Source organism: Rana temporaria, chromosome 1, assembly GCF_905171775.1.
Source record: "Rana temporaria chromosome 1, aRanTem1.1, whole genome shotgun sequence".
In the NCBI taxonomy this organism is placed as follows: Eukaryota; Metazoa; Chordata; class Amphibia; order Anura; family Ranidae; genus Rana; species Rana temporaria.
In genome coordinates this window covers 107,056,203-107,082,612 of record NC_053489.1, presented here as the reverse complement: position 1 = coordinate 107,082,612, position 26,410 = coordinate 107,056,203, and the positions used below count along the sequence as shown (strand labels likewise).

General features: G+C 43.4%; 1 protein-coding gene across 2 annotated transcripts in view; it reads right to left on the bottom strand.

Annotated features, from left to right (window-relative positions):
• Positions 1 to 26,410, bottom strand: part of ZFYVE16 (zinc finger FYVE-type containing 16) — a 74,752-nt gene that overhangs the window by 17,564 nt on the left and 30,778 nt on the right. For both annotated transcript variants that reach the window (XM_040341591.1, XM_040341593.1), the window contains 8 exons: positions 16,445 to 16,596; positions 12,622 to 12,868; positions 10,986 to 11,108; positions 10,730 to 10,885; positions 10,364 to 10,588; positions 6,424 to 6,506; positions 6,115 to 6,219; positions 3,962 to 4,112 (listed from right to left, as the gene is read on the bottom strand). In XM_040341591.1, the coding sequence (XP_040197525.1) occupies positions 3,962 to 4,112; positions 6,115 to 6,219; positions 6,424 to 6,506; positions 10,364 to 10,588; positions 10,730 to 10,885; positions 10,986 to 11,108; positions 12,622 to 12,868; positions 16,445 to 16,596 (1,242 nt within the window). The remainder of the gene's footprint in view (positions 1 to 3,961; positions 4,113 to 6,114; positions 6,220 to 6,423; positions 6,507 to 10,363; positions 10,589 to 10,729; positions 10,886 to 10,985; positions 11,109 to 12,621; positions 12,869 to 16,444; positions 16,597 to 26,410) is intronic.

The following is a 26,410-nucleotide window of genomic DNA, read 5'->3' as shown; positions in this document are numbered from 1 at the left end:
AAATGCATGCACAGTGTTTTCCCATGTATTCCAATGGTTCTAGTTCACACCATGCAGTCAGTGTCCGGTCCCTTAAAGCGTTTGTTACTCCAACATTTCATATTCCTGACGTGTTCCTGCTGTACCATGTACTTGTATGAACTTGTATGAAAAGGTATCCTGTGCCCTTTGTATTGCTTCCTTTGTGTGAAATCCCTGCTGATCCTGCCAGTCCCTCTGCCTTCCTATTAACAACTGACCACATTAAGCATGAGAAACACACTGGCCCAGATTCAGCATAGCTTGCGCTATATTTGCGGGGGAGCAGGGCAACGATTTTGCCCTGCGCCCCCGCAAATATTTTGCGCTGCCCTCGATTCACGGAGCAGTAGCTCCGTCAACTGCGAGGGCGCGCCGTCAAATTTGCCCGGCGTAAGCGCGCGCAAGTTAAATGATCCCGCCGGGGGCGGGAATCATTTAAATTAGGCGCGCTCCCGCGCCGAGCGTACAGCGCATGCTCCGTCGGGAAACTTTCCCGACGTGCATTGCGGCAAATGACGTCGCAAGGACGTTATTTGCTTCAAAGTGAACGTGAATGTCGTCCAGCGCCATTCACGAATCACTTACGCAAACGCCGTGAAATTCAAATTTCACGGCGCGGGAAGGCCGGCTATACATTAGCATTGGCTGCCCCTACTATTAGAAGGGGCAACCTTGCGCTAAAGTTGCCGTACGGAAACTCCGTACCTGGCTTGCGCGGGGCCCGCGCAAGCTTGTGAATCAGTGGTAGTATGCAATTTGCATACTACACGCTGATCACAATGGGAGCGCCCCCTAGCGGCAAGCACAAGAATGCAGCCTAAAATCTGCGAGGCATAAGTGCCTTATGCCGCGCAGATTTTAGGCTGCAGTTGGTGTAACGAGGTTCCTGAATCAGGAGCACTCGTTACACCGGAGCAAGTAAGCAATTGCGCCGTGTAACTTATGGTTACACGGGCGCAATTGCTTCTTGAATCTGGGCCACTGTGGTCAGTTCTCTAGCTGTGCTGGGAACTCCTTCAATGATCAGACATGTCCTGACGCACCCCCCTGCATAACCATTCACTGGGAAGCTCAGTGTCCTGCTGCTGCTTCTCCTCCTCCCAGCTCTTATGCAGCTGAGAACAGAGGGAATGTGATCACTTAAAAAAAAAAAACTTTCCTTTTTTTGTGTGTGTGTGTGTGTATCTATACACAAATGTTTTGCCGTTCATTTCTATTTCAAACAAAATGTGTTTTTTTTAGAAGGTGATCGTTGACAATCACGTTAAAATAATTTACTGCACATGCTATAAATCATTCTTCACTGGTCTATTTGTATACTTCACTTTTGCTTTATTTTGTAGTATGTTCTGATATTTAACCACTTAAGTCCCGGACCATTTTGTAGCTTAAAGGACCAGGCCACTTTTTATGATTCGGCACTGCGTTGCTTTAACCGACAATTGCGCGGTCGTGTGACGTGGCTCCCCAACAAAATTGTCATTTTTTTCCCCACAAACAGAGCTTTCTTTTGGTGGCATTTGATCACCTCTGCCGTTTTTATTTTTTTGCGCTATAAACAAAAATAGAGCGACAATTTTGAAAAAAATTCAATATTTTTAACTTTTTGCTATAAATTATCCCCCAAAATATATATATAAAAAAAAACTTTTTTCCCTCAGTTTAGGCCGATATATGTATTCTTCTACATATTTTTGGTAAAAAAAAAAAAAAATTCGCAATAAGCGATTATTGATCGGTTTGCGCAAAAGTTATAACGTCTACAAAATAGGGGATAGTTTTATGGCATTTTTATTAATTATTTTCTTACTAGTAATGGCGGCGATCAGCGATTTTTATTGTGACTGCGACATTATGGCGGCCACTTGACACATTTTTGGGATCGTTGTCATTTTTACAGTGATCAGTGCTATAAAAATGCACCGATTACTGTGAAAATGACACTGGCAGTGAATGGGGTTAACCACTAGGTGGCGCTGTAGAGGTTAAGTGTGCCTTGAGGTGTGATTCTTACTGTAGGGGGCGTGGCCTGGCGTGACACGTCACTGATCGTCGTTTCCTATGACAGGGAACAGACGATCACTGACACTAGGAAGCACAGGGAAAGGTTTGTTTACACTTACCTCTCCCCGTTCTTCAGCTCTGTGACTCGATCGCGAGACACCGGCGACGATCAGGTCCTGCGGGCGAGGCCACAGAGCTCAGAACCGGGTCGCGAGCGTACCGGCGGTGGCGCGCGCGACCCACGGCTGGGCTCTTAAAGGCAACGTACCTGTACGTGCTTATGCCCAGCCATGCCGCTCTGCTGACGTATAAAGCTGAACTCAAACCTTAGCTTCTCTTGCAGAGTTGTACAGGCTCCTCTCCTGAACTGAAATGAATTTAACTGCATACTGTGAGCTTCTCTCAGTGTACATCAGCAAGTCAGATAGAGTCCACCTCATCCCCTGGCTGCAGGACATCCATCATCATCTGGCTCGCTCCTCCCCAGCCTTACTGTCCCTAGCCAGCATCTTCCTCATTGGATTTTATTTATTTTTCAAATCTAGGAAAGTAGCATTACCTAGTGCAAATGCACTCTGCCTAGGAACACCCACCCCTGAAGAACATTCCCCTCAAGACATTTTGATATTTGTAGAACTCCTCCCAAGAGCCAGCCCAATGCTTGCATGAGGACTGAGGGTTCTTGAGAAAAGTCCTGAGGTCGGGTGCTGTGATGTTTTCAGGAAGTTATGTACACCTCCTGCTGGCCCCTCCCACCAGTCATGAGCTTCCTGAGTTTCATAAAGAAGCACAAACATCACCGAAATAAGGTAAGCAATGGAACCAGGGAAGGCAACATTTACACAGATTAAAACTTCAGCTTTAACATACAGCCTGCTTTGATGCACCTTAGGTTGTAAGCTCCTTGAGGGTAGGGACTGATGCGAATGTACAATATATATGTAAAGCGCTGCGTAAATTGATGGCGCCATTTAAATACTGAAATAAAATAAAATGAAGGCCTAAGGCCAAAACGTGTCAGCTTTGGATGATGTTACTGCTGTAATGCTTTAATAAATATTTTCTATGGAGAAGCTGTTGAGTTGCCGGCCTGTACTTTCTATATTATTTATACCGTATTTATCGGCGTATACCGCGCACTTTTTTGCCCTGAAAATCAGGGCAAAATCGTGGGTGTGCGATATACGCAGATACCCGCGCCGAGTTTGAACACTGCGCCGGCATATACCAAACGCAGTACACTCGTGTATAGTCAGGCAGGCTCGGCCCCTCTCACGCTCACGTCCTGGACGTCCAGGACGTGAGCGCAAGAGTAGCCGAGCCTGCCCCACTTAACCCGAGTGTACTGCGCTCGGTATATGCCGGCGCAGTGTTCAACCTCGGTGCGGGAAATCGGGGAAAACACCGCAGAAGGACGCCGGACCCGACGAAGGGGACACCCGAAGCCGCAGACGGACGCCGGACCCAACGAGGCCACCGCGCAAGACACCAAAACTGTAAGTAGTAAAATGTAATAAAAATGTTTTTTTTACAGGAATGTCGGGTCCACTTTAGGGGTGCGCGCTATACGCCGGAGCGCGCAATACCCCAATAAATACGGTATGTATGCAGGTATAATCTAATTGATGACTGTAAAAAAATAAATAAAAGTTCTTTACAGTGAGGTAACTTATAAATAGGTTTATGTCCACAGAAACAAAATCTAAACTGTTAGTTTCCTGACAGGTTCACTGTAAAAGCATTGTTGTAAGTTGCGATTTCTTCTAAAAGAAATCAGAAAACTTTCCAGTGTGTAAAACAGTTGGCAAAGGGAACCTAGCTGTCACTGAATAAAAATATGACAGGATGCATCTATAATGCATAACATGTTATTAGTAGTTCTATCAACTTGTGTTTCAGGATTGGTGACTTTATATACTAATCATTCAGTCCTCACCTTGGCGTGATTGGCCAGGAACACTGCTCGCTTGTGTCTGGTAAATTCCATCGTCGTTTTGTACACAGACCAGGTGAGAATCTGCCTCCATACTGAAACTGGCACCGATGCTAATGACGTGTTCATTGCACGAATGAATTACCTTAAGTATCTATAAAAAGAATACCCATATAGTTAGGAATCTACACAGCACAGTTCTCATTTATTCCGTGCACCAGCATGTTTTTACACAACAAAAATACACTTTTGGAATTCAGATCCAAATGGAGGAAACCTGGTGTGTTTCGGAACAAACATTAATGTGGCGTCCCCAATATTCCCGCCTGCCATGTCTACACTCACAATACACTGCTGATCTACAAAAAAAAAAAAAAAGAATTATCTCGGTAACGGCAGCAGCCGCTGCCACAACCAAGATATTCATATTTAACGTGGCCGGTCCTGTAAACTATAACGGTGGTCTCCGCGGCAGATTCGCCGCAAGATCACCGTTATCGGCGGCAGGAGAGAGCCCCCACCTCCCGCCGCCGCTTACTGGAGCCGTCAGTAGTGGCGGAGGCAATCGGGTGCTTCACGCTGCTTGGCTGGGATACGAGTGAGGGCAAGATGGCCCCTACCCGTCTCCATAGCATAGCAGGGCGGAAGCGACGTCAAAACGTCACTTCAGCCCATGCTTCTTAAAGGCACATTTTTCTGTTGTCATTTTTTCAAATGACAATTTTTTATTTTTTTTTGCATTCTAGTTTAAATATGAGATCTGAGGTCTTTTTGACCCCAGATCTCATATTTAAGTGGACCTGTCATGTTTTTTTCCTATTACAAGGGATGTTTACATTCCTTGTAATAGGAATAAAAGTGACCCTTTTTTTTTTTAAACAGTGTAAAAATGAATAAAATCAATTAAAATAAATAAGAAAACAATTTTTTTTTTTAAAGTGCCCCATCCCGAGGAGCTTGCGCGCAGAAGCGAACACATACGTGAGTAGCGCTGCATATGAAAACGGTGTTTAAATCGCACAAGTGAGGTATCGCCACGATCATTAGAGCGAGAGCAATAATTCTAGCCCTAGCCCTCCTCTGTAACTCAAAATAGGCAACCTATAGAATTTTTTAAACGTCGCCTATGAAGATTTTTAAGAGTAAAAGTTTGACTCCATTCCACAAGCGTGACATGTTGGGTATCATTTTACTCGGCATAACATTATCTTTCACAGTATAAAAAAAATTGGGCTAACTTTACTGTTGTCTTATTTTTTAATTAAAAAAAGTACATTTTTTTCCCAAAAAAGTGCGCTTGCAAGACCGCTGCGCAAATACAATGTGACAAACAGTATTGCAATGACCGCCATTTTATTCTCTAGGGTGTTAGAAAAAAAAAATATAAGGTTTGGGGGTTCCAAGTAATTTTCTAGCAAAAAAAAAAAAAACGGTTTTAAACTTGTAAACACAGTATGAAAAACAGGCAAGGTCCTTAAGTGGTTAAGCACTCCGCAACCCCTTCCATTCCATATTTGACATGTCTTTTTTTTTGGGGGGGGGGAGCAGGTACCAAGTCTTGGCAGGTACCCTGTGCCCACTTCCGCACAGGCCACCTAGGTGACTCGAGCGCAAGTTCTGCTATTCCCTCCCTGCAATATTCTGGGACATTGCGCATGTGCAGTGCGCACTGAGCTGTGAAGCCGCAAGCAGTGCCCACACTTGTAATGCCGGGAGCCACATTGCTACAGTGTGGGTTTATTAAAAGTCAGCAGCTACGCTTTTTGTAACTGCAGACTTTTTAATAAACACAAAAACTAGTGGAACTCTGCTTTAACAAATGATCCATCACAAAGAGACAAGGTAGAAAGAAATCAGCATCCTTTTCAAGTATGATGGAGCACATAATACTATTTTCAAATACAGAGCTACTGGACTGCATCTACCCTGCAGATACTCCAGATTTGTTTTATGTCTCAGAATAGGGCATTCTTTCAAACACTCCTGTGGAAAAAGTTATAGAAGAGCGCTAGAAGTGTCGGTCATGAAACAAGCTAACCCTACACACAATCATCACAACCCTGTAAAGTGATATTCCTTTACACACCTCAAAAGAACACTGTACTAATACTATACATATATAGTAGAGTATTGGTTTGATACAAAATTGTATATACCTCGTTGTGTCTCCACGATGGGATCTTTATGCAGCTTTTGCCCATTTCCATGTGAATTACTAAACCATCTACATGTGGGATCGTATATTGGTAATTTCTAAGGTCCTGGAAAAAAATAAAAAATAAAGACAACCACCAGTAGGACACCAACTAGGAGATTATCTATCTATCTATCTATCTATCTATCTATCTATCTATCTAGAGATAGATAGAGAGATAGATAGATAGATATATATATATATACACACACACACACACACACACACACACGAAAACATGTGTTAACATACAAAAAACATCAGTACTTACAGTTAATAAATTAATGATAGTATGTCCAATCTCTCCATATACAGATTTTCGGAGTCTGTAACTCGTTATAGGAGAAGGGTACACTTTAAGAAAAAAAATAAAAAGAATTACTGCAATTAAACATCTTTTGGCTAGGCTCAGGTAATGTGTGGCTCTTTATTCACACTTGTACGACTTCAAAGTTGCACGACTTTGGGATGCAACTTAATTTTTTTTATGTTTTATTGCTATATTTAAACAATTAATAGATACAAACAGTAGTCACAAACCGTGACAACAATACACAGACAATACAATGCTACAGCACCAGGAGCCAATATGGCAAAGGGATCATGAAAACCTATAAATGTCAAAAATAATATAGGTCAAAACTGATGCAACTGTGGATGGATGTGACTTGGAATGCGACTTTGACCAATGATAATGGACAACTGTTGCATGTATAACATTCAGGTGTGACTTTCGTGTGACTTGATTACACTGCAGTCTATGGCACTCAAGTCACATGAAATTTAGCACAAAAGCAGTGCAGGAACCAATTTAAAGTAGCTGCGACTTTAAGACGCACATATTTGATGCAATGCTGCCGTAAGAAATAATTTTCAAATGATTTGGCTCTGCCCGCTAGTGGGGAGATTATGGGCGGCAATCCTCAAATTCTTAGAGGAAAAATTGGCTCTCCCAAATATCTACTCTCCAGCTAGATGCCTCTTGGGGGATTTTGAGGAGGATACAACCAGTTCCCAGAAAACCCCAAGGATTGTCTTTTTATGCCAAAAAAAATTGTTGGCTCTGAGATGGAAAGATCCAGTCTCTCCATCTCTTCAATTTTGAGAGGAACTATTTAAGAGAGCATTGCCAATGTACAAACTAACATATAGCTCTAGGGATTGCCCTAAAAAGTTTGAAAGAATATGGGCTGGGTGGATTACATCAGTATCTGGGGACATAGAGGTGTAGTATGTGTGGGGGTGGCAAAGCAGTGGTGTTGCCAGGTGGGAGCGGGAGGTGCAGTCCGCACCCGGGCGCCACCATCCCAAGAGTCGCAAAAGTTTTTATTTTGTTTTTCAGTCGGAAAACCCAACGCACCTGGCCTGTGTTTTCCTTACTACTGCAGAGCCTCTCACTAGCTATTTTCTGCCCAGGCGGCGCAGCTTCTGCTGCACACTGGGACCTCTCCAGCTGCCGCCCGGGTGTACCTGAGCTGGTGCGGTAACGGACGGGCGGATGTCCGCCTGAGGTGAGCTGCTGTGATGACGGGGGAGTGGGTATGGTATCCGCCACCCTGTTACACCTAAGTTGCCCAGAGCTGGTGTGAGGAGTGTTTGTGTCCGGCGCCCTGTGCGGCTCTGATCACGGGGGGATGGGGGGTGCTGCTGTACACAGATCGGTATATATAATCATCTGGTTCATCACCTAGATCGCTGCCAGTCTCTCTCCCCTCCATTGGCCACAGCAGATCAAATCAGAAGAGACTAGCAGAGCATCATGGGACATATAGTTTGGCAGAAGATTGGCAGCCCCAGCAGGCTACAGCCCCCAGAATGCACTCTGATGGGGGGGTGAGGGGAGAAAGCCTGGAACCAGGGAAAAAGCTGAGGGAATGAGTGCTACAGGGAGAAAGGAAAAAGAGAGGACTGCTGGGAGAAGCCAGAGAAAGCCACGCTGCCTAGAACCACCAGAGAGGGAGCCGCGCTGTACCCGCACCACCAGAGAGGGAGCCGCGCTGTACCCGCACCACCAGAGAGGGAGCCGCGCTGTACCCGCACCACCAGAGAGAAAGCCGCGCTGTACCCGCACCACCAGAGGGAGAAAGACACTACTGACTAGAGTCAGCCCGGGCAACCCAGAGAGAGTGAACGTCCAGCCAGAGGAATCATTGTTTCAGTTTTGCTGGGTCTGGTAAGATGGCTTGTTGGCCATTATCCATTACTGTTCCTAGGGACTGAGCCATTATCCTCTAAGGCTGCTTTCAACACTGGGATGGGCAGGCATTGACGGTAAAATGCTGCTAGTTTTAGTGGTGCTTTACCGTAGTTTTAGCAGCGCTATTCAACCACTAATGGGGCACTTTTAACCCTGCTAGCGGTCGAATAAAGGGTTAAATGCGCCCGTGTAGCGCCGCTGCTGAAGCACTTTTCAGACGCTTTGGCAGGACTTTTTTTTTTTTTTAACGTCCTGCCAGCGCACCACCCCTCTGGCTTTCACACTGGGACTGGAGGGCAGGCGTTTTTCAGGTGCTTTACAGGTGCCATTTCTAGCCCAAAAGCACCTCAAAAATGCACGCCAACGCAGGGATGTCAACTCGAAAATAGGTGGGTGGGGGTGACACCATTTTTTACTGCACCAGGTGACACCAACCCTAGTGACGCCACTGTGGCAAAGTAACCCAAGTAAGTAACTGGACAGAATGGGGATAATTGTACACAGAAGTAGCACAGAGTTTACTTGAGTATTCACAGCATGGTGGAGTGCATTATTTTCATAAAGTATTAGGTTTCGTTTATTTTCTTTGTTCTTTTTGCTCTCCAACTCCATACATAATCAAAAAAACAGGCAAAGGATTATTTTTAAATATTTATATTTAAATAATAAAAATAATAATAATAAAAATAATAATAATAAAAAAAATAAAAAAAAGACTGGTTTTATTGATGCATTATATTTTGTTCACATGTAACCTGGCTGAGGATGTTTATAACTATTATACTTTGTACAAGGTGCGTCATGGATATTGTATTTATCATTTTCTGAAAGATGAATACAATTTCATAAAAAAAAAAAAAAAAAAAAAAAAAAAAAAGAAGGGGGGGGGGGGGGGAAATCGATATTACCAGTCTTGTTTTTGTTTTGTTAAAATATATAAAACACGTTATATAGCCACCTGCTCTCTGCAGTGGTTTTGCACAGAGCAGCCCAGATCAATCTCTTCTGGGGTCCCTTGCCAGCGATTCTGGTCCTCCCCTCATGCCAAGTACCCCCACAGCAAGCAGCTTGCTTTGGGGGCATCCGAGCCGCTGCACTGTGTCCATTCAGACACGGTAAGCGGCTCAGCCCCCCCCCCTCTCCTCATTGGCTCACCGACTTTGACAGCAGTGGGAGTCAATGGCGCCCCCTGCTGTGTCTCAGCCAATCAGGAGGGAGAGTCCTGGACAGCCAAGTTTTTTTTATCCTAATGCATGAGGCATAAATGCATCAAGATAAACAACCTTCTGCTTTTAGAACTACTTTAAAAACATAATCATTATGCAAGGTAATCACAGCATCAATTTAAGAGTTTGCCACAACAATTATTCCCCTAGGACCCATTGACACAACATGTGTTACATGCGCCATGGCAGAACATGTGTGTGATTTTAACTTATGTTAACACTAAGCATGCCGTAACACACTGAAATGCCAGTCATTTTGAATAGCACCCCAATGCATCCCCAAAGTGCAAAGACTGTTAAAGAAAAATTAAAGCAGATTGTGTTGGGGCCCAATGAAAGTTAATGGGGTGCAGTAAAAAAAAAAATTTTAACACACGTGTTACCTCAACAAAATCAGGTGTGAGTGGACCCAAAAAAGCAAGAAATGTATTTACAGCACTACATCTTTATCTGTCTTATACTTTTAACCCTTCCCACGTTAACATTTCTCTGCCAGATGTCTGTGCTGAGGGTGCATTCATAAACATCCTCCAGCAGAACTAAAAGTTGTCAACTGTGCCAGTCAATAACTAACAAAAACATAAATTATTTAAAAAGTTGAAAAAAAATATATGATAAGCTGTTAAACTAAAAAAAAACAAAAAAAAAAAACAAACACACACAGTCAAGTTAACCAACGCATATACACAAACTAAAATTAGCTGGGGCAGCTAGGCAATGATTATTACATTCTTTATAAACCCTTTCGTGGCTGGTATCAACGTCAAAGTATGGTACACAAAGCTTACCAGCATATTCAGCTCCCAATCTCAGCATCAAGCGAATGGAAAAAACTTTCGCCCAGGGTACTTCCATTTTCTGAATAAGAACTCCACACAAGAAAGGACTGTTGGGAACAGGCAATCCGCTGAGCTCTTGAAAAGTCGGTGTAAAGAATAGGACTCCGCCATGATCCTTACTACCCAGAAAGCTTTCTGTAAATGTGATATTGTCCAAATTGCCTATATATTTTCCTGTTAAAAAAAAATATACATAGGTTCATTTTAATTGTACCTTCTACCTGAACCCTGGGAATATATTCAGCATTCTACCTTTGACACAAGAATAAGACAGGTTGAGGTTATATTGAAACATGTGTACACATGTACTGTTACCTTTCTGTGCATCTTTGTAGATGACCACCATAAGTTTAAATATATCCTTAGGGACAATGTCTTCATCTGGCAAACATTTTAAAACGACTACAATTTCTGGCTGGCCCAAGCCATGTAATCCATTTGTAGCAAAGAACCAGCATTTGTCTGAAGCACCTGAACAAGCAAAAATACAAAAACACAAGATTTTTTTCAATATATTTGGCACCTATAAGTATGGCAAGTGTAAAGAAGAGGACACCGAGTTGTTACTTACAAGTTACTATCTTGACATTCACAAGCAAGTTTGCATTTAAAATGAAGGTCAATGGATTGGGCCCATCTTCATTTAAAAGCATCATTACTCCTGCATGAGTAGGACTGATCTCCACTAGTGCCTCTGAAACAAAAGATATAAAATTCCCAGGTTAAGGTGGGCCTAATATCACATTTCCATACAACGTAAAAACTAGCATACTGAATTATGCCATTGCATATAATAAAATAGGTCTCCAATTTATTTTTTTAAACAGGTTTACTTTTAATTTCATCCATTTTAATCAGATGAGCAAATAAACCAAGTTTAACAAAAAGATCCCACTGGTTACCGCACTTTGTACTACCTTATCAACTTTTGCTTTTCTTTTCAGAATAGTATGTGGTAAAGGTGTGGGCGGCAAGCTTTGGTTTCACATTCGGATGCGCACTGCACATGCGCGAGTCACGCGTTGTGAATGGCCGGGCAATCTCTGGGACCTGTGATGTGTCCAAGAAGATTGCAGGGAGGGATGATGGAGAGGTGACCTTCCTTCTGGCGCCATGAGAGGAAGTGGGAGCTGGGTGCCTGTCAAAATTGGGTACCCCCCCCCCAAAAAAAGGATATACCAAATGTGGCATGTCAGGACGTCACCAGTACTAAAAGCGGAAGTTCCATTTTTGGGTGCAACAGCCCCCTCAGCCCCTCTAATACTTTTCTAAGGTTTATCTAGAACCAGCAATGTTGCAGAAGTGTCTCGGCTGCCTGGGACTCCCCTCCCCATTGGCTGAGACAGCAGCGTGGCACCATTGGTTGCCACGGCTATCAAACAAAATCAGTCAGCCAGCCAATGAGAAGAGAAAGGGTGCGGGACCGTGGCTCTGTGTCTGCTTGCTGTGGGGACAATCAACAGGAGGGAGGGGCCAGAAGAACCGGAGAGGGACCCCAGAAGAGGAGGGCTGCTCTGTGCAAAACCATTACACAGGGCAAGCAACTAAATCATGCTTGTTATTTTTAACTAAAAAACCAAAACCAGACGTTACAATCACTTTAACTCTAAAAGTAAAAGTAAACGGCAGTAAAAAAAAAAAATTACAACATAATATCCATTAGATGTAAAGGCCAAGTTCACCTTTTGAAAAAAAAAAAATACAAAAAACATTTTTGCAACATTGCACATTTTTGCAGAAAAAAAAAAATGTAAAATGTATTTATTTTTGTAAATGAGCCTGCAAAGCTTTGCAACCTCGAGCTGCAGGAAGTGTTCAAATTACTACGAGTGTGATCACTTATTGTATCCAATTAGGAAGGCCGTATTCTTGTTGGATCTAAAAGAAGATTGCAAACACAGGTTGTAAAGTGTGTGGTCTGCATTAGACCTATGCTAGGCACACACTGAGCAGAATGTGTGGCCCTGCCAGGCAATTTCCAATCAATCAACAGTCAACTGTTCAATCGACCTTTTGTCGAACTAGGAAGCTGGAACATTTTCAGCCAAACAGTGGCTGCATCTGATTGGATACAATAGTATACAATACAATACAATAGTCCAGGAGCAACTGTTTGCATGTAGTTGAACTACAGAAATCGAACTGTATGGCCACACCTTTACTCTTCCCCAACCATAATATATCACTCAATGTCAGATAACAGTTACCTCCACTTTCTCCACTTGTCAACAGAAGAGGCGGAAGGCCCAACTCATCATCCGGAATAAGACTCATCTCCCTGCCAACGCTTTTATCGATCCCACACAGCATTCGATAATCTTTTGGTGAGGAAACACTAAAGGTGCTAGGTGCTTCCTCAGAGACAGGTACCTGCTCTTCACACACTTCAGAGGTACTCGACTTTTCAGGTGAATCAGATGGCTCTGTATTGTCCTGGAAAAGGCCAGCAACTTGCTGAAAGAAAATAAAAAGCCATTAATACCAAGCTGCATATTTTCCAGCTCCAATACAAAATAGTATTTATATTTGGAATGCTAAACATTCTAAAAGAAGAAATACAGGCACTAAAACCTTTAAAGCAATGATGCAAACAAACCTCCATGACCAGAGGTGGTGGAAGTCTAGATGAACAGAACAAGTTCACAAGTATCTGTAAGCACTGTAAATTTGACAACAACCACCATTTTGCTAACCTACATAACTTTTAAGGCCCTTTCCCACATACGGATTCTGTGAGGATCCGTACCTTTCTTATCTGCTTGCTCAGCGGGCATCGCTCCGTTTATCCCTGTTGAGCTGGTAGATGACAGGGCGGTCCCCGCACACTATGCAGAGATCGCCCTGTCAGATCTCAGCTCCCCCCCATGGGGAGGGAATCGGATGAACACAGACCGTCTGTCCGTGTTCACCCCATCCGATGACGAATGGAAAAATAGGATTTTCCTCTGTCTGCAGAATCGGACCACAGCGGGGACCGATGACATCAGGTGTCAGCGGATGAACCCGCTATCCCATAAAGATACATGCATGTCCGTATTTCATCCAAAAACGGATGGATGAAATACGGACATACTGTCTGTACGTGTTAAAGGGCACTTAGGCTCGGTTCACACTGCTGTGATGCGAGAACCCGTGCAAACCCAGTGAGGGTTCCCGCATCACATACAACTAGCAGGAAGTTCACACTGCCCTATCCGAACCGCTGCGGGTCTCAATACAAAGTAAATGATACCCCCAGATCGGTTCACATATCGTAGTACGAACTGTGAATTCAGACAAGAATAGAAGTCGCACATGGGTGTGAAAAAAAAAAAAAAGGGGGGGGGGGGGGGTGGTCCTGCTCGACTTTGGTCCGAATGCGATGCAAATTCAGCCAAACAATCTGCTAGCTGAATTGGCATTGCATGTCATTTGCACAGCAGTGCGGTGCGAATCACATGCCATGTCCGACATTGCAACAGTGTGAACCCAGCCTTAAACAAAAAAAAGTTTAAGGACATAGAAAGCTTTTATTTTGTACATTGTTTTAATAAATATATACTGCCCAGGTTTTTCTATTATAGGATCACAAATGAAAAACAAGCTGCGGAAAAAAAATAAAAAAATAATGTATTCAAACAATTTTTTAACACTGTATTGTCTTCTTTAACCACTTCCATACAGGGCTTTTATACACACCTCCATACCGGGCCAATTCTGGCACTTCTCTCCTACATGTACAAATCATCATTTTTTTGCTAGAAAATTACGCAGAACCCCCAAACATTATAAATGTTTTTTTAGCAGATACCCTAGGGAATAAAACGACGGTCATTGAAACCTTTTATTCTGCACGGTATTTGCGCAATAATTTTTCAAACGCCTTTTTTTTGAAAAAAATTGTTTCATGAATTAAAAAAATAAAACAGTAAAGTTAGCCCAATTTTTTTGTAAAATATGAAAGATTAGGTTACACCGAGTAAATAGATACCCAACATGTCACGCTTTAAAATTGCGCACACTCATGGAATGGCGCCAAACTTCGGTACTTAAAAATCTCCATAGGCAACGCTTTGAATTTTTTTACAGGTTACCAGTTTAGATTTACAGAGGAGATCTAGTACTAGAACTGTTGCTGGCACTCTAGCGCACGCGGCGATACCTCACATATGTGGTTTAAACGGCGTTTACATACGTCGGCGGGACTTGCGTGTGCGTTTGCTTCTGCACGCAAGCTACTGGGGACAGGGGCGTTAAAAAAAAAAATTGTATTTCTTTTTTTTTTTTTAAATATTTATTTCTTTTTTTACACTTTTTTTTTTTATTATCACTTTTATTCCTATTACAAGGAATGTAAACATCCCTTGTAATAGGAATGTGTGTGACAGGTACTCTTTATGGAGAGATGCAGGGTCAATAAGACCCCACATCTCTCCTCCAGGCCTGAAAGCATGAGATCGTGAAAAAAAAATTCACAGATCTCATGTTTACCGTTGCTTAGCAGCCGCAATCGCGGCTTTGTTTACTTACGGGGACCCGGGCGTGACGTCATCACATCGCGCCCGGGTCCTCCGACGGTCATAGAGATGACTGGTGACCATCTGGTCACCAGTCATCTCTATGCTTCCTGCGAGCGCCGGACGATTCTTCTCCGGGCCCCCGATGGCACGGGAGAGCCCGGAGAAGCACCGGATGGCGGCGGGAGGGGGGGGATGTCCCCTCCCCCCGCCTGTAAGAACGATCTAGCGGCGGAACCGCCGCTATGATCGTTCTTACGTTGTGCAGAATCGCCGGCACAAGAGAAGGATATCTGAATGATGCCTCTAGCTGCAGGCATCATTCAGATATCCCCCCCACAAAGCCCAGGACGTCATATGACATCCACTCTGAATGGCAGAGGTTCTTTGTGGACATCATTTTACTATGGGCCGGTAGGGAAGTGGTTAAAGAGGAAGTAAAGTCTTATTTTCTAATCGTAACGACAGGAAAAGCCTATAATAAAGGTTTACCTGCAAGTACTGTGAATATTAGGAGATATTCAGAGTGCATGCAGTCGATGACGCCATGGGCGCATGCGCTCTGAAGGTCCGGCTTACCGTGCCCTTATATATACAGAAATCTCCCTTTTTTCTGGTGTCATAGTTGGAGTTTAAAGCCCGATACACACAAACAGTAAAACTGACAGCTCTGGTCGTAGCCGCTGCAATAACCATGCAAAGTTAGATCAGCGATCTCCCCCACTGAGCTGTTGTGTTCTGACAGGGGGGTGCCCCCCCATTAATTTTGTTTTTAAAAGGCGCAGTTAAGTTGTCATGTCATCTCTTCCGGGTTACCATATTGGAGACCTGATCAAGGCCGATCCTGGCTTTCTTCGGGTCTCCGACTAACTGGCGGATATGCCAGTTCGTAGCCGAGATGTCCAGGTGGGATGGGGGAGCCCGAACGAGCGGCAGAAGGCCGCGAGAGGACAGTGGAGGACGTCTTCTCCAGCTGCTTGTAACAACAACAACAACAACAACAACAACAACTAAGTGGCTGGTAAGCCGCTCAAGTTGTTATTAAAAGAGCCGACCATCGTACCAGGTACATGATTTAAGAGGTTAGAGTGGAGCTAAACTCTACAATACTTCCCTTCCTTCAACGAACATAACATCCCTCACCGACACCAGCATCTTCTACCCGGCTTCGTCAGGGTGCCGTGCTGCAGCCATTTTTATTTGCCAGCATTAGACGTCACTTCCGTGCATGGGCAGGAGTCATTCCAGCACACAAATTTTATGCCGAAATGTAAACCGAGCTGCACTTGCACAGCTCTGTGTAGATTTCAAGGAAGACTGCAAGCAGGTAGGTTTCTTTTATTATTCTATATTATAAAGAACCTGCCAGCTTGTAGTTTTCAACCTGCCAGCTACAGTTATTGTCAAACATACCAGCGCTGCTAAAACTTGGTCTGGACAGCCATGTTTAAAAAGAAGAAAAAAAACTTTGGTACAAAAGGGACAATGCCTCTCAAAACTACAGTAAATGGATCGCACCAGGAGCAAGTCTCACCAAGGCACTGTCCGGAGAGAGCGGGGAAGCTGCATCAGAATCCTGTGCAGATTTTTTCCCAACAGCAGCAAGTTTACTTGTATCAGCAACTTCCCCATTAGGTAATAATCCATCAGCAAACCACACCCTCTTCTGTTCTTTCTGATTCAGGCCTGAAATGAAAGAACAAATTAAAAATTACTGGTTAGAAAGGGAATTTAGAATCTCTAAATTATAAAAGAAAAAAAAAAAAAAAAAATGTGTAATATATATATATATATATATATATATATATATATATATATATATATATATATATATATAAATAAATAAATAAAACACACATACACCACACACAACATGAAAGTAGAACTATAGGCAACCCCCCCCCCCCCCCCCCCCCATTTTGTATAGAGCCAGGGAGGGTTAAAAACAGTTTTTTTTTATCATCTATGTCACAATCAGGGAGATTTCTCTTCACTTCCTGTCCCGTAACCAAAACAGGAAGCGAGACGAAATTCCTCCAAATAACAAAGGTAATGTCTGGTTGTCACCAGGGTAACCAGAACTAATGTCCTCATTTTAGGATTTCCCCTCTTTACTGTTCTACGGACAACCCAAAATTTGGAATTTCCTTTTACTTTCACTAACAATTAGGTCAATTAAATATTTGGACACAGGTGCAATTTTTTTTTCCAGGTATTTACCAAAACATATTGAAGCTATAGTTATATAATGCAGTGGTCCCCAACCTTTTTGGCACCAATGACCGGTTTGTGGAAGAATATTTTTCCAAGGCCCGGTAGGAGTAATTGCGATGTGCTGCGTTAGCGGTTAGTGCGGGAACCCTGCAAATCCATTGCGGGTTCCCGCATCACAAGTTTTGCGGCAGTTCACATTGCCCTATGCGAACTGCTGGGAGTGTCATTTAAAAGTTAACAACACCCCCAAATCAGTTCGCATATCGCAGTGCGATCTGCAAACTCGGACAGGAATCGGATCGCATGGGTGTGAACACCCATGCGATCCGTTTCTGCTACGAAAAAAAAAAGGGTCCTGTGCGAGTTTGATGTGAATTCAGCCATACAATTTTTATGGCTGAAATCGCATCGCACAGAGATCGCATGTGATGTGCACTGCAGTGCGGTGCAAATCACATCCGAACTCTGACATTGGTGCAGTGTGAACCGGCCCTAAATGTCCCAGTGTAAAAATATTATTAAATGTCCCAGTGTAAAACAAACAATATGCATGTCCCTCCGCAGTGCCCACTGTACTTACAGTCTCAGGGCGGGAATGTGAGGGGAGCCGTTCGCTTGCGGGAATGCATAGAGGGGAGGGCGGAGAGATGACGTAATTCTCTCTTTGCTCTCATCGGGCGGCTGCGACGCTGTGTAGCGTAGCCTTGCAGCCCCATATGTTAGGGCGGGACAGCGGCGCACCTCTGCGTAGCGCAGAGAGATGACGCCAGCTTGTATTATGTCCGCTCCCTGATTGGCCAGGAGGATCAGTGTAACAATAGCGAATTTTCATTCGCTATTGTCACACAATGGGCGGGCTCGGGAGGGCAATGCTCTGCGCCTCGGCCGCCACAGTGAAATTATTTAAAGTTCCTTGGGCGGCCCGGTACCGTTCGATCCACGGACCGGTACCGGTCCGCGGCCCGGGGGTTGGGGAACACTGATATAATGGATGTGATCTAAAAGTACACACTCTCAGGTTTAATTTGAGGGTACATCCAAACCGAAGGAAGGGTTTAGGCAGCCCTCAAAAATTCCACTCGCATTTTGCGAGTGGAATTTCGTACAGGGCAAGTGAGGAGCGGGGGTGAACCAGGCTGACAGTTTCCTGGCTGAAGCGATTTAGTTTTACTAAAACGCTATAACTTTTGCGCAAAGCAATCGATAAACGCTTATTGCGATATCTTTTACCAAAAATAGGTAGAAAACGTATCGGCCTAAACTGAGGGGAAAAAAAATGTTTTTTATATATTTTTGGGGTATTATTTATTATAGCAAAAAGTTAAAAATATTGCAATTGATGCTCTATTTTTGTTTATAGCGCAAAAAATAAAAACCGCCAAGGTGATCAAATACCACCAAAAGAAAGCTCTATTTGTGGGAAAAAAAGGACGCCAATTTTGTTTGGGAGCCACGTCGCGCAATTGTCAGTTAAAGCGACGCCGTGCCGAATCGCAAAAAGGGCCAAGGTCTTTAACCTGCATAATGGTCTGGGTTTAAGTGGTTAATCTGTACCAAAATGACAGGAAGAAAAAATAAAAAATAAAAAGTGTGGAGAAAGCTTAAAACAGCTCATGATCCAAAAGCACACAACGTCATCTGCAAAACATAGTGGCACTGGGTCATTGGTGTTGCATCAGAAGCAGCCGGATGGATTCTGCAGTGTTTAGAGGTAGTATCTCACAAAAGTGAGTACACCCCTCACATTTTTGTAAATATTTTATATCTTTTCATGTTACAACACTGAAGAAGTTAAACTTTACTACAATGTAAAGTAGTGAGTGTACAGCTTGTGTAATAAAGTAAATTTGCTGTCCCCGCAAAATAACTCAACTGGCAACAAAAGTGAGTACACCCCTAAGTGAAAATGTCCAAATTGGGCTCAAAGTGTCAATATTTTGTGTGGCCACCATTCATTTCCAGCACTATCTTAACCCTCTTGGGCATGGAGTTCACCATAGCTTCACAGGTTGCCACTGGAGTCCTCTTCCTCTCCTCCATGACGACATCACAAAGCTGGTGGATGTTAGAGACCTTGCACTCCTCCACCTTCCGTTTGAAGAAGATGCCCCACAGATGCTCAATGGGGTTTAGGTCTGGAGACATGCTTGGCCAGTCCATCACCTTTACCCTCAGCTTCTTTAGCAAAGCCGTGGTCGTCTTGAAGGTGTGTTTGGGGTCATTATGTTGGAATACTGCCCTACTGACCAGTCTCCGAAGGGAGGGGATCATGCTCTGCTTCAGTATGTCACAGTACATGTTGGCATTCATGGTTCCCTCAATGAACTGTAGCTCCCCAGCGCTGGCAGCAATCATGCAGCCCCAGGCCACAACATTCCTACCACCATGCTTGACTGTAGGCAAGACACACTTGTCTTTGTACTCCTCACCTGGTTGACGCCACACACGCTTGACACTATCTTAACCAAAAAAGTTAATTTGGTCTCATTAGACCACATGACATAGTTCCAGTAATCCATGTCCTTAGTCTGCTTATCATCAGCAAACTGTTGCGGGCTTTCTTTTGCATCATCTTCAGAAGAGGCTTCCTTCTAGGAGCCATGCAGACCAATTTGATGCAGCGTGTGGCGTATGGTCTGAGCACTGACAGGCCAACCCCCCCCCCCACACACACACACACACACACACACACACACACACACACACACACACACACACCTTCAACCTCTGCTGCAGCAATGCCGGCAGCACTCATACGTTTATTTCGCAAAGACAACCTCTGTAGATCACGCTGAGCACGTGCACTCAACTTCTTTAGTCGACCATGGCGAGGCCTGTTCAGAGTGGAACCTGTCCTCTTAAACTGCTGTATGGTCTTGGCCACCATGCTGCAGTTTCAGGGTCTTTGCAATCTTCTTATAGCCTAGGCCATCTTTATGTAGAGCAACAATAATTTTTTTAGATCCTCAGAGAGCTATTTGCCATGAGAAGCCATGTTGAACTTCCAGTGACCAGTATGAGAGTGATAACACCAAATTTAACACACCTGCTCCCCTTTCACACCTGAGACCTTGTAACATTAACAAGTCACATGACACGGGGAAGGAAAATGGCTAATTGGGCCCAATTTGAACATTTTCACTTAGGGTTGTACTCACTTTTGTTGCCAGCGGTTTAGACATTAAAGGCTGTGTGTTGAGTTATTTTAAAGGGACAGCAAATGTACACCGTGATGCTCCTCTTCGGCCATTGGGTGACCCCCGAATGATGTATACACGCAGGAGTTACAGTGCCTTGGGCATCTGCCTCTAATATTAGCATGTGAGCACAAGAGATAAATCACCAGAAGCCAGATTAATTTTTTTTCCGTCATATGAGACCTTGCCTTTCTCTTCTGCAGAAAAAACCTAACCCCTGGTAACTTTTTTTTTAAATCACAACCTCTGCTTTAAAGCGATTGTATACCCGCTGACACGTTTTTTTGGTACACCTGAAAGGCAAAAGGCATAATGAGCTAGTATGCACCACATACTAGCTCATTATGAAATACTTGCCTTAGAACGAGGCGTCAGTATCTCAACCGGTGCACGCCGAGGGAGATGACATTTTGCCTTGGCGTATTTTCCGGTGATCGCGGCTTCAGCACTCCGAGTGGCTGGAGCCGCAATGTCATCACTCCCACGCGGTAGACTTCTTTGCGGCAAGGTCCGACGTCTGCCGGGCTTTCAGCCGGGAATCCCTGATGTGAATGCGCCGCTGAAGGCAGGGGCTCATTGCAGGGGGAATATCTACAGTATCTCCTTAACCTTAAAGGAGACATTCCTTTTACCTACAGGTAAGCCTTAGTATAGGCTTACCTGTAGGTAAAAGTAAAAAAAATTTACTATACAACAACTTTAAAGAAGGTATAGTGACAGTAGTGACTGAGTTACAAAACTGTATATTAAAAAAGGCAACAACAAAAATATGGAAGAATGAGCATGCAAACAATTCACATGAAATTGCAACAGAAGAACAGGAAATCGAATTCAAAATGTTAGGAAACCTTGTCTTCCACAACAGGAAACAATTTTTCCAAAAATGCCTTTGACGGAAATGAAATTCATCTCATTCAAAAGCCTGTTTTACTATAGAAAATCCAAGACACAAGGTTGTTATACTATAAAAAAAACTGCTTAGACAGTGAGCACACACAGGCACATAACATAGAACGAGTCACATACAATAAATAAACTGTTAATTATGATGTTTTTTCAAGGAAAAAGCATGTCAAGGGATGCCCTGTAGCTATTCTGAATATAAATTATCCGCAATGGGTGGTCTACAAAGTGTAACAAGGTCACTCATAACCATTGCTCTTGGCTACCTGGCTGCCATGTTCGCCTTCCAAAGTCGGGTGTCCAGTTACCCAGATTATGTAGTAAAAACCCCAGAAAGGAACACACTGTAGTGTCTGCCTGCATCAAGTTTCTCTGAACAAAGGTAACTACAATACTGCAGGTGAAAACTGATACCATGGCTCATCCTTTTAGGCTGGGTTCACCATTTCAGGTCCGATTTCAGCCTGCACTTGTGGCTGAATTCAGACCAAAACACGCACAGGTCTCCTGTGCAATGCACTGGAGATATGTGAACCGGCTCCGTAGAGAGACGGTCAAAATCTCCTGCTATTACAAAATAGTGTGAACCCAGCCTTCGATATAAGCAGACTCTATAGGGTTGATTTACTAAAACTGCAGAGTGCAAAAGTTGGTACAGCTCTGCATAGAGACCAATCAGCCTTCAGCTTATTTTGTCAAAAGATTAATAGAACAAGCTGAAGTTAGAAGCCAATTGGCTACCATGCACAGCTGCACCAGATTTTGCACTCTCCAGTTATAGTAAATCAACCCCTATATGCATCAATAAATCTTATTGGACAAGTCTCAGTCCTAAAGGTAAACGAGTAGGAATGGTTTGAGGCATGGGCCCCAACATGCAATTTACCATGCGTCCCATTGAAACTACTGTATGTGCAACATGTAGGAATATCATGGACACCTCATCTAAGCTTGGAAGTGTCTTTTGATGTCTGGTCAGATTGGAACATTTTAGGCCTGAAAAAATGGTGGTTGTTCCAATTTTTTATGTCAACCGTTATTAGTGCAAGGGTTTATCAAATCACAAATTGGAAATCTGCAAAATTCAATTTGTTTTTGGATTCGCTTTTTCCGATTTATCAAGGTCATAATATACAGTGGGGCAAAAAAAGTATTTAGTCAGCCACCAATTGTGCAAGTTCTCCCACTTCAAAAGATGAGAGGACTGTAATTATCATAGGTATACCTCAACTATGAGAGACAAAATGTGGAAACAAATCCAGACAATCACATTGTCTGATTTGGAAAGAATTTATTTGCAAATTATGGTGGAAAATAAGTATTTGGTCAATATCAAAAGTTCATCTCAATACTGTTATATATCCTTTGAGGTCAAACGTTTTCTGTAACTCTTCACAAGGTCTATTCCTCCATGTAGATCTCCTCTAGAGCAGTGATGTTTTGGGGCTGTCGCTGGGCAACACAGACTTTCAACTCCCTCAAAAGGAGTTCTATGGGGTTGAGATCTGGAGACTGGCTAGGCCACTCCAGGACCTTGAAATGCTTCTTATGAAGACACTCCTTCGTTGCCTGGGCGGTGTGTTTGGGATCATTGTCATGCTGAAAGACCCAGCCACGTTTCATCTTCAATGCCCTTGCTGATGGGAGGAGGTTTGCACGCAAAAATCTCACGATACATGGCCCCATTCATTCTTTCATGTACACGGATCAGTCGTCCTTTGCAGAAAAACAGCCCCAAAGCATGATGTTGCCACTCCCATGCTTCACAGTAGGTATGGTGTTCTTTGGTTGCAACTCAGCATTCTCTCACCTCCAAACACGACGAGTTGTGTTTCTACCAAACAGTTCTACTTTGGTTTCATCTGACCATATGACATTCTCCCAATCCTCTTCTGGATCATCCAAATGCTCTCTAGCAAACCACGGACGGGCCCGGACATGTACTGTCTTAAGCAGGGGGACACGTCTGGCACTGCAGGATCTGAGTCCCTGGCGGCGTAGTGTGTTACTGATGGTAGCTTTTGTTATGTTGGTCCCAGCTTTCTGCAGGTCATTCACTAGGTCCCCCCATGTGGTTCTGGGATTTTTGCTCACCGTTCTTGGGTTCATTTTGACCCCATGGGGTGAGATCCTGCGTGGAGCCCCAGATCGAGGGAGATCATCAGTGGACTTGTATGTCGTCCATTTTCTAATTTTTGCTCCCACAGTTGATTTCTTCACACCAAGCTGCTTGCCTATTGCAGATTCAGTCTTCCCAGCCTGGTGCAGGTCTACAATTTTGTTTCTGGTGTCCTTCGACAGCTCTTTGGTCTTCACCATAGTGTAGTTTGGAGTGCGACTGTTTGAGGTTGTGGACAGGTGTCTTTTATACTGATAACAAGTTCAAACAGGTGCCATTAATACAGGTAATGAGTATTTTTAAGTGGGAGAACTTGCACAATTGGTGGCTGACTAAATACTTTTTTGCCCCACTGTAGCTAGCAGTAGTCACAGAACAAGTCTGTTTGAATGTGGCTAACTACTACTAGCTATACGCTTCAAACCACCTATGTCGGGACGAACCAAAATTATACTGATACAAACAGTGCTCTGAAAGAGACATATTCACAGTATTAAAAAAAAAAAAAAAAAAAAAAAAAAAAAAGTCTTTGTTATTACAAAATATACATTTAACAATGTAAGGGTACTGGACGTTTATCATGAATGTTTAATATATAGCCATAAATTACATATTACTGACAAATAGGTACAGAGGGTTCTGATGAATCAGAAGAATACCATGCAGCCTCTTCTCTGGACACAAATAGATTTCATTCTCCATTAACACAAATTAAGTCAGGTCTATTATAACGATTATTCAAACACATCACATACCAGATTGCTTCTCATACAACATGAACGTTTGATAGTACTGTGTACCAGTTAGACTTAAAGCGGGGGTTCACCCTTAGAGGGCACTTTTTCCCCTTAGCTTCCTGCTCGTTTTCTCTAGGGGAATCGGCTATTTGTATTAAAATATGTGCAGTACTTACCCGTTTTCGAGCTGCATCTTCTTCCGTCGCTTCCGGGTATGGGCTTCGGGAATGGGCGTTCCTTCTTGATTGACAGTCTTCCGAGAGGCTTCCGACGGTCGCATCCATCGCGTCACGATTTTCCGAAAGAAGCCGAACGTCGGTGCGCAGGCGCAGTATAGAGCCGCACCGACGTTCGGCTTCTTTCGGCTACGAGTGACGCGATGGATGCGACCGTCGGAAGCCTCTTGGAAGAATGTCAATCAAGAAGGAACGCCCGCTCCCGAAGACCCATACCCGGAAGCGACGGAAGAAGATGCAGCTCGAAAACGGGTAAGTACTGCTCATATTTTAATACAAATAGCCGATTCCCCTAGACCGAACGAGCAGGAATCTAGGGGAAGAACATTTTTTTTTTTAGAAATGGGTGAACTCCCGCTTTAAATTACTTTTACCAGTTCCCACAATATATGGTTGTTGTTTTCAACAAGGTGTGTTTTTTTTTTTTTGCGATACATTTAAACAAATGAAATATAGGAAGGTTTTTAATGTTGAAGATATGGTAGATATGGTCAAACGTATGTGGACACTTTTCCAAATCACTAGGTGCAGGTGTTTCCAATGAAAAGTACAGTACAAATGCTACAATATACAAAACGACATTTTAGACAACTTTCAACCTTTTGGCAACAATTTGTGGAAGGTCCTTTTCTGTCCCAGCCCAACTGTCCTCCTGTGCAAATGGTTTAATGCATTTTTTATTTTACCTGGGCAGCCTGCACAGAAACCCTGACCCCAACCCTTATGACCCCCTTTGGAATGGAATGAAACATTGATTGCAAGCCAGGTCTTCTTGCCCAACATCAATACCTAACCTGAGTAACCTCACAACCCCTTTTTTGTCTGGAAGGGCAACAAACACTCCAAAGTCTTGTGAAAAGCCTTACCAGAAGAGTGGAGGCTACTACAGCAGCAAAATGGGACCAACTCCTTATTAATAGTCAATGGTTTTGGAAAGGGGTGTCCAATAAACTCATATCAAGTGTGATGGTCAAGTGTCCACAAATGTTTGACCGTATACATATGTGGTTCTTTAGAGGAGCATTGTACGGTGGGCAAAGAAAAGAATCACCCCTTTAAAATAATAAAATGTTGTGCTTTGCAGCCTGAAATTAAGACAAACACAGTTTTTGTTTTATCCAGCTGCGCAACTTAAAACACCCAAGTGAAAGATAAAACGTCAACATATCAAGAAAAAAAAAATACATTCAAAAACAGAATCCAGTCTGAAAAAGGATCACTGCCTCCTAAAAATGACTTGTAAACTTTGTCAGGTGTAGCTTTTCAACTTCTCAATGGCACACAAAGCCATTTGACTTTCAACTGTGAACGGTTGTGGTCATTTTAATTAGCTTGGCATGAAAAGAGCTTTTCTTGAAGCATTTCAGTCCGGTAGAGCAACTGAAGCAAACAATCAACTATGAGTGGCAAGGCACTGTCAAAAGATCTCAGGGATAAAAGTTGTGGACAGCCACAAGTCAGGAGATGGATACAAAACAATTTATAATGCCCTGTACACATGACCGGTTTTTCTGACATGCCAAAACTCAACGTTTTTCCGGACGCGATTCCTCTCAAGCCTGCCTTGCATACACACATTTCAGTAAAAAAAAAAAAAAAAAGACTTGACCAAAGCGCGGTGACGTACAACACGTACAATGACACTATAAAGGGGACGTTCCATTCAAATGGCGCCACCCTTTGGGCTGCTTTTGCTGATCCTTGTGTTAGTAAAAGTTTGGCGAGAGGCAATTCGCGCTTTTCAGTCTGTTACAGCGTGTCGAATGTGCTAGCTCCATTACGAACGCTACTTTTACCAGAACGAGCGCTCCCGTCTCATAATTGATTCTGAGCTTGCGTGTTTTTTTTCCTCTCGGAAAAGCTTACACACGAGCGGTTTTCGCGACAAGAAAAAAAGACTGATGGGAAACATGACGGGAAAAAACTAGAGCAGGTTGGAATTTTTTTGCGGGCAGTTTTCTCGTCGGGAAAACTGCTATGGAGCATACGTACGGCCGGTTTTCCTGACCAATCAAAAAAAATGATCTCGTCGGGAAAACTGGTCGTGTGTACAAGGCATAAGGCTTTATCAATGCCTAGAAGCACAGTGAAGTC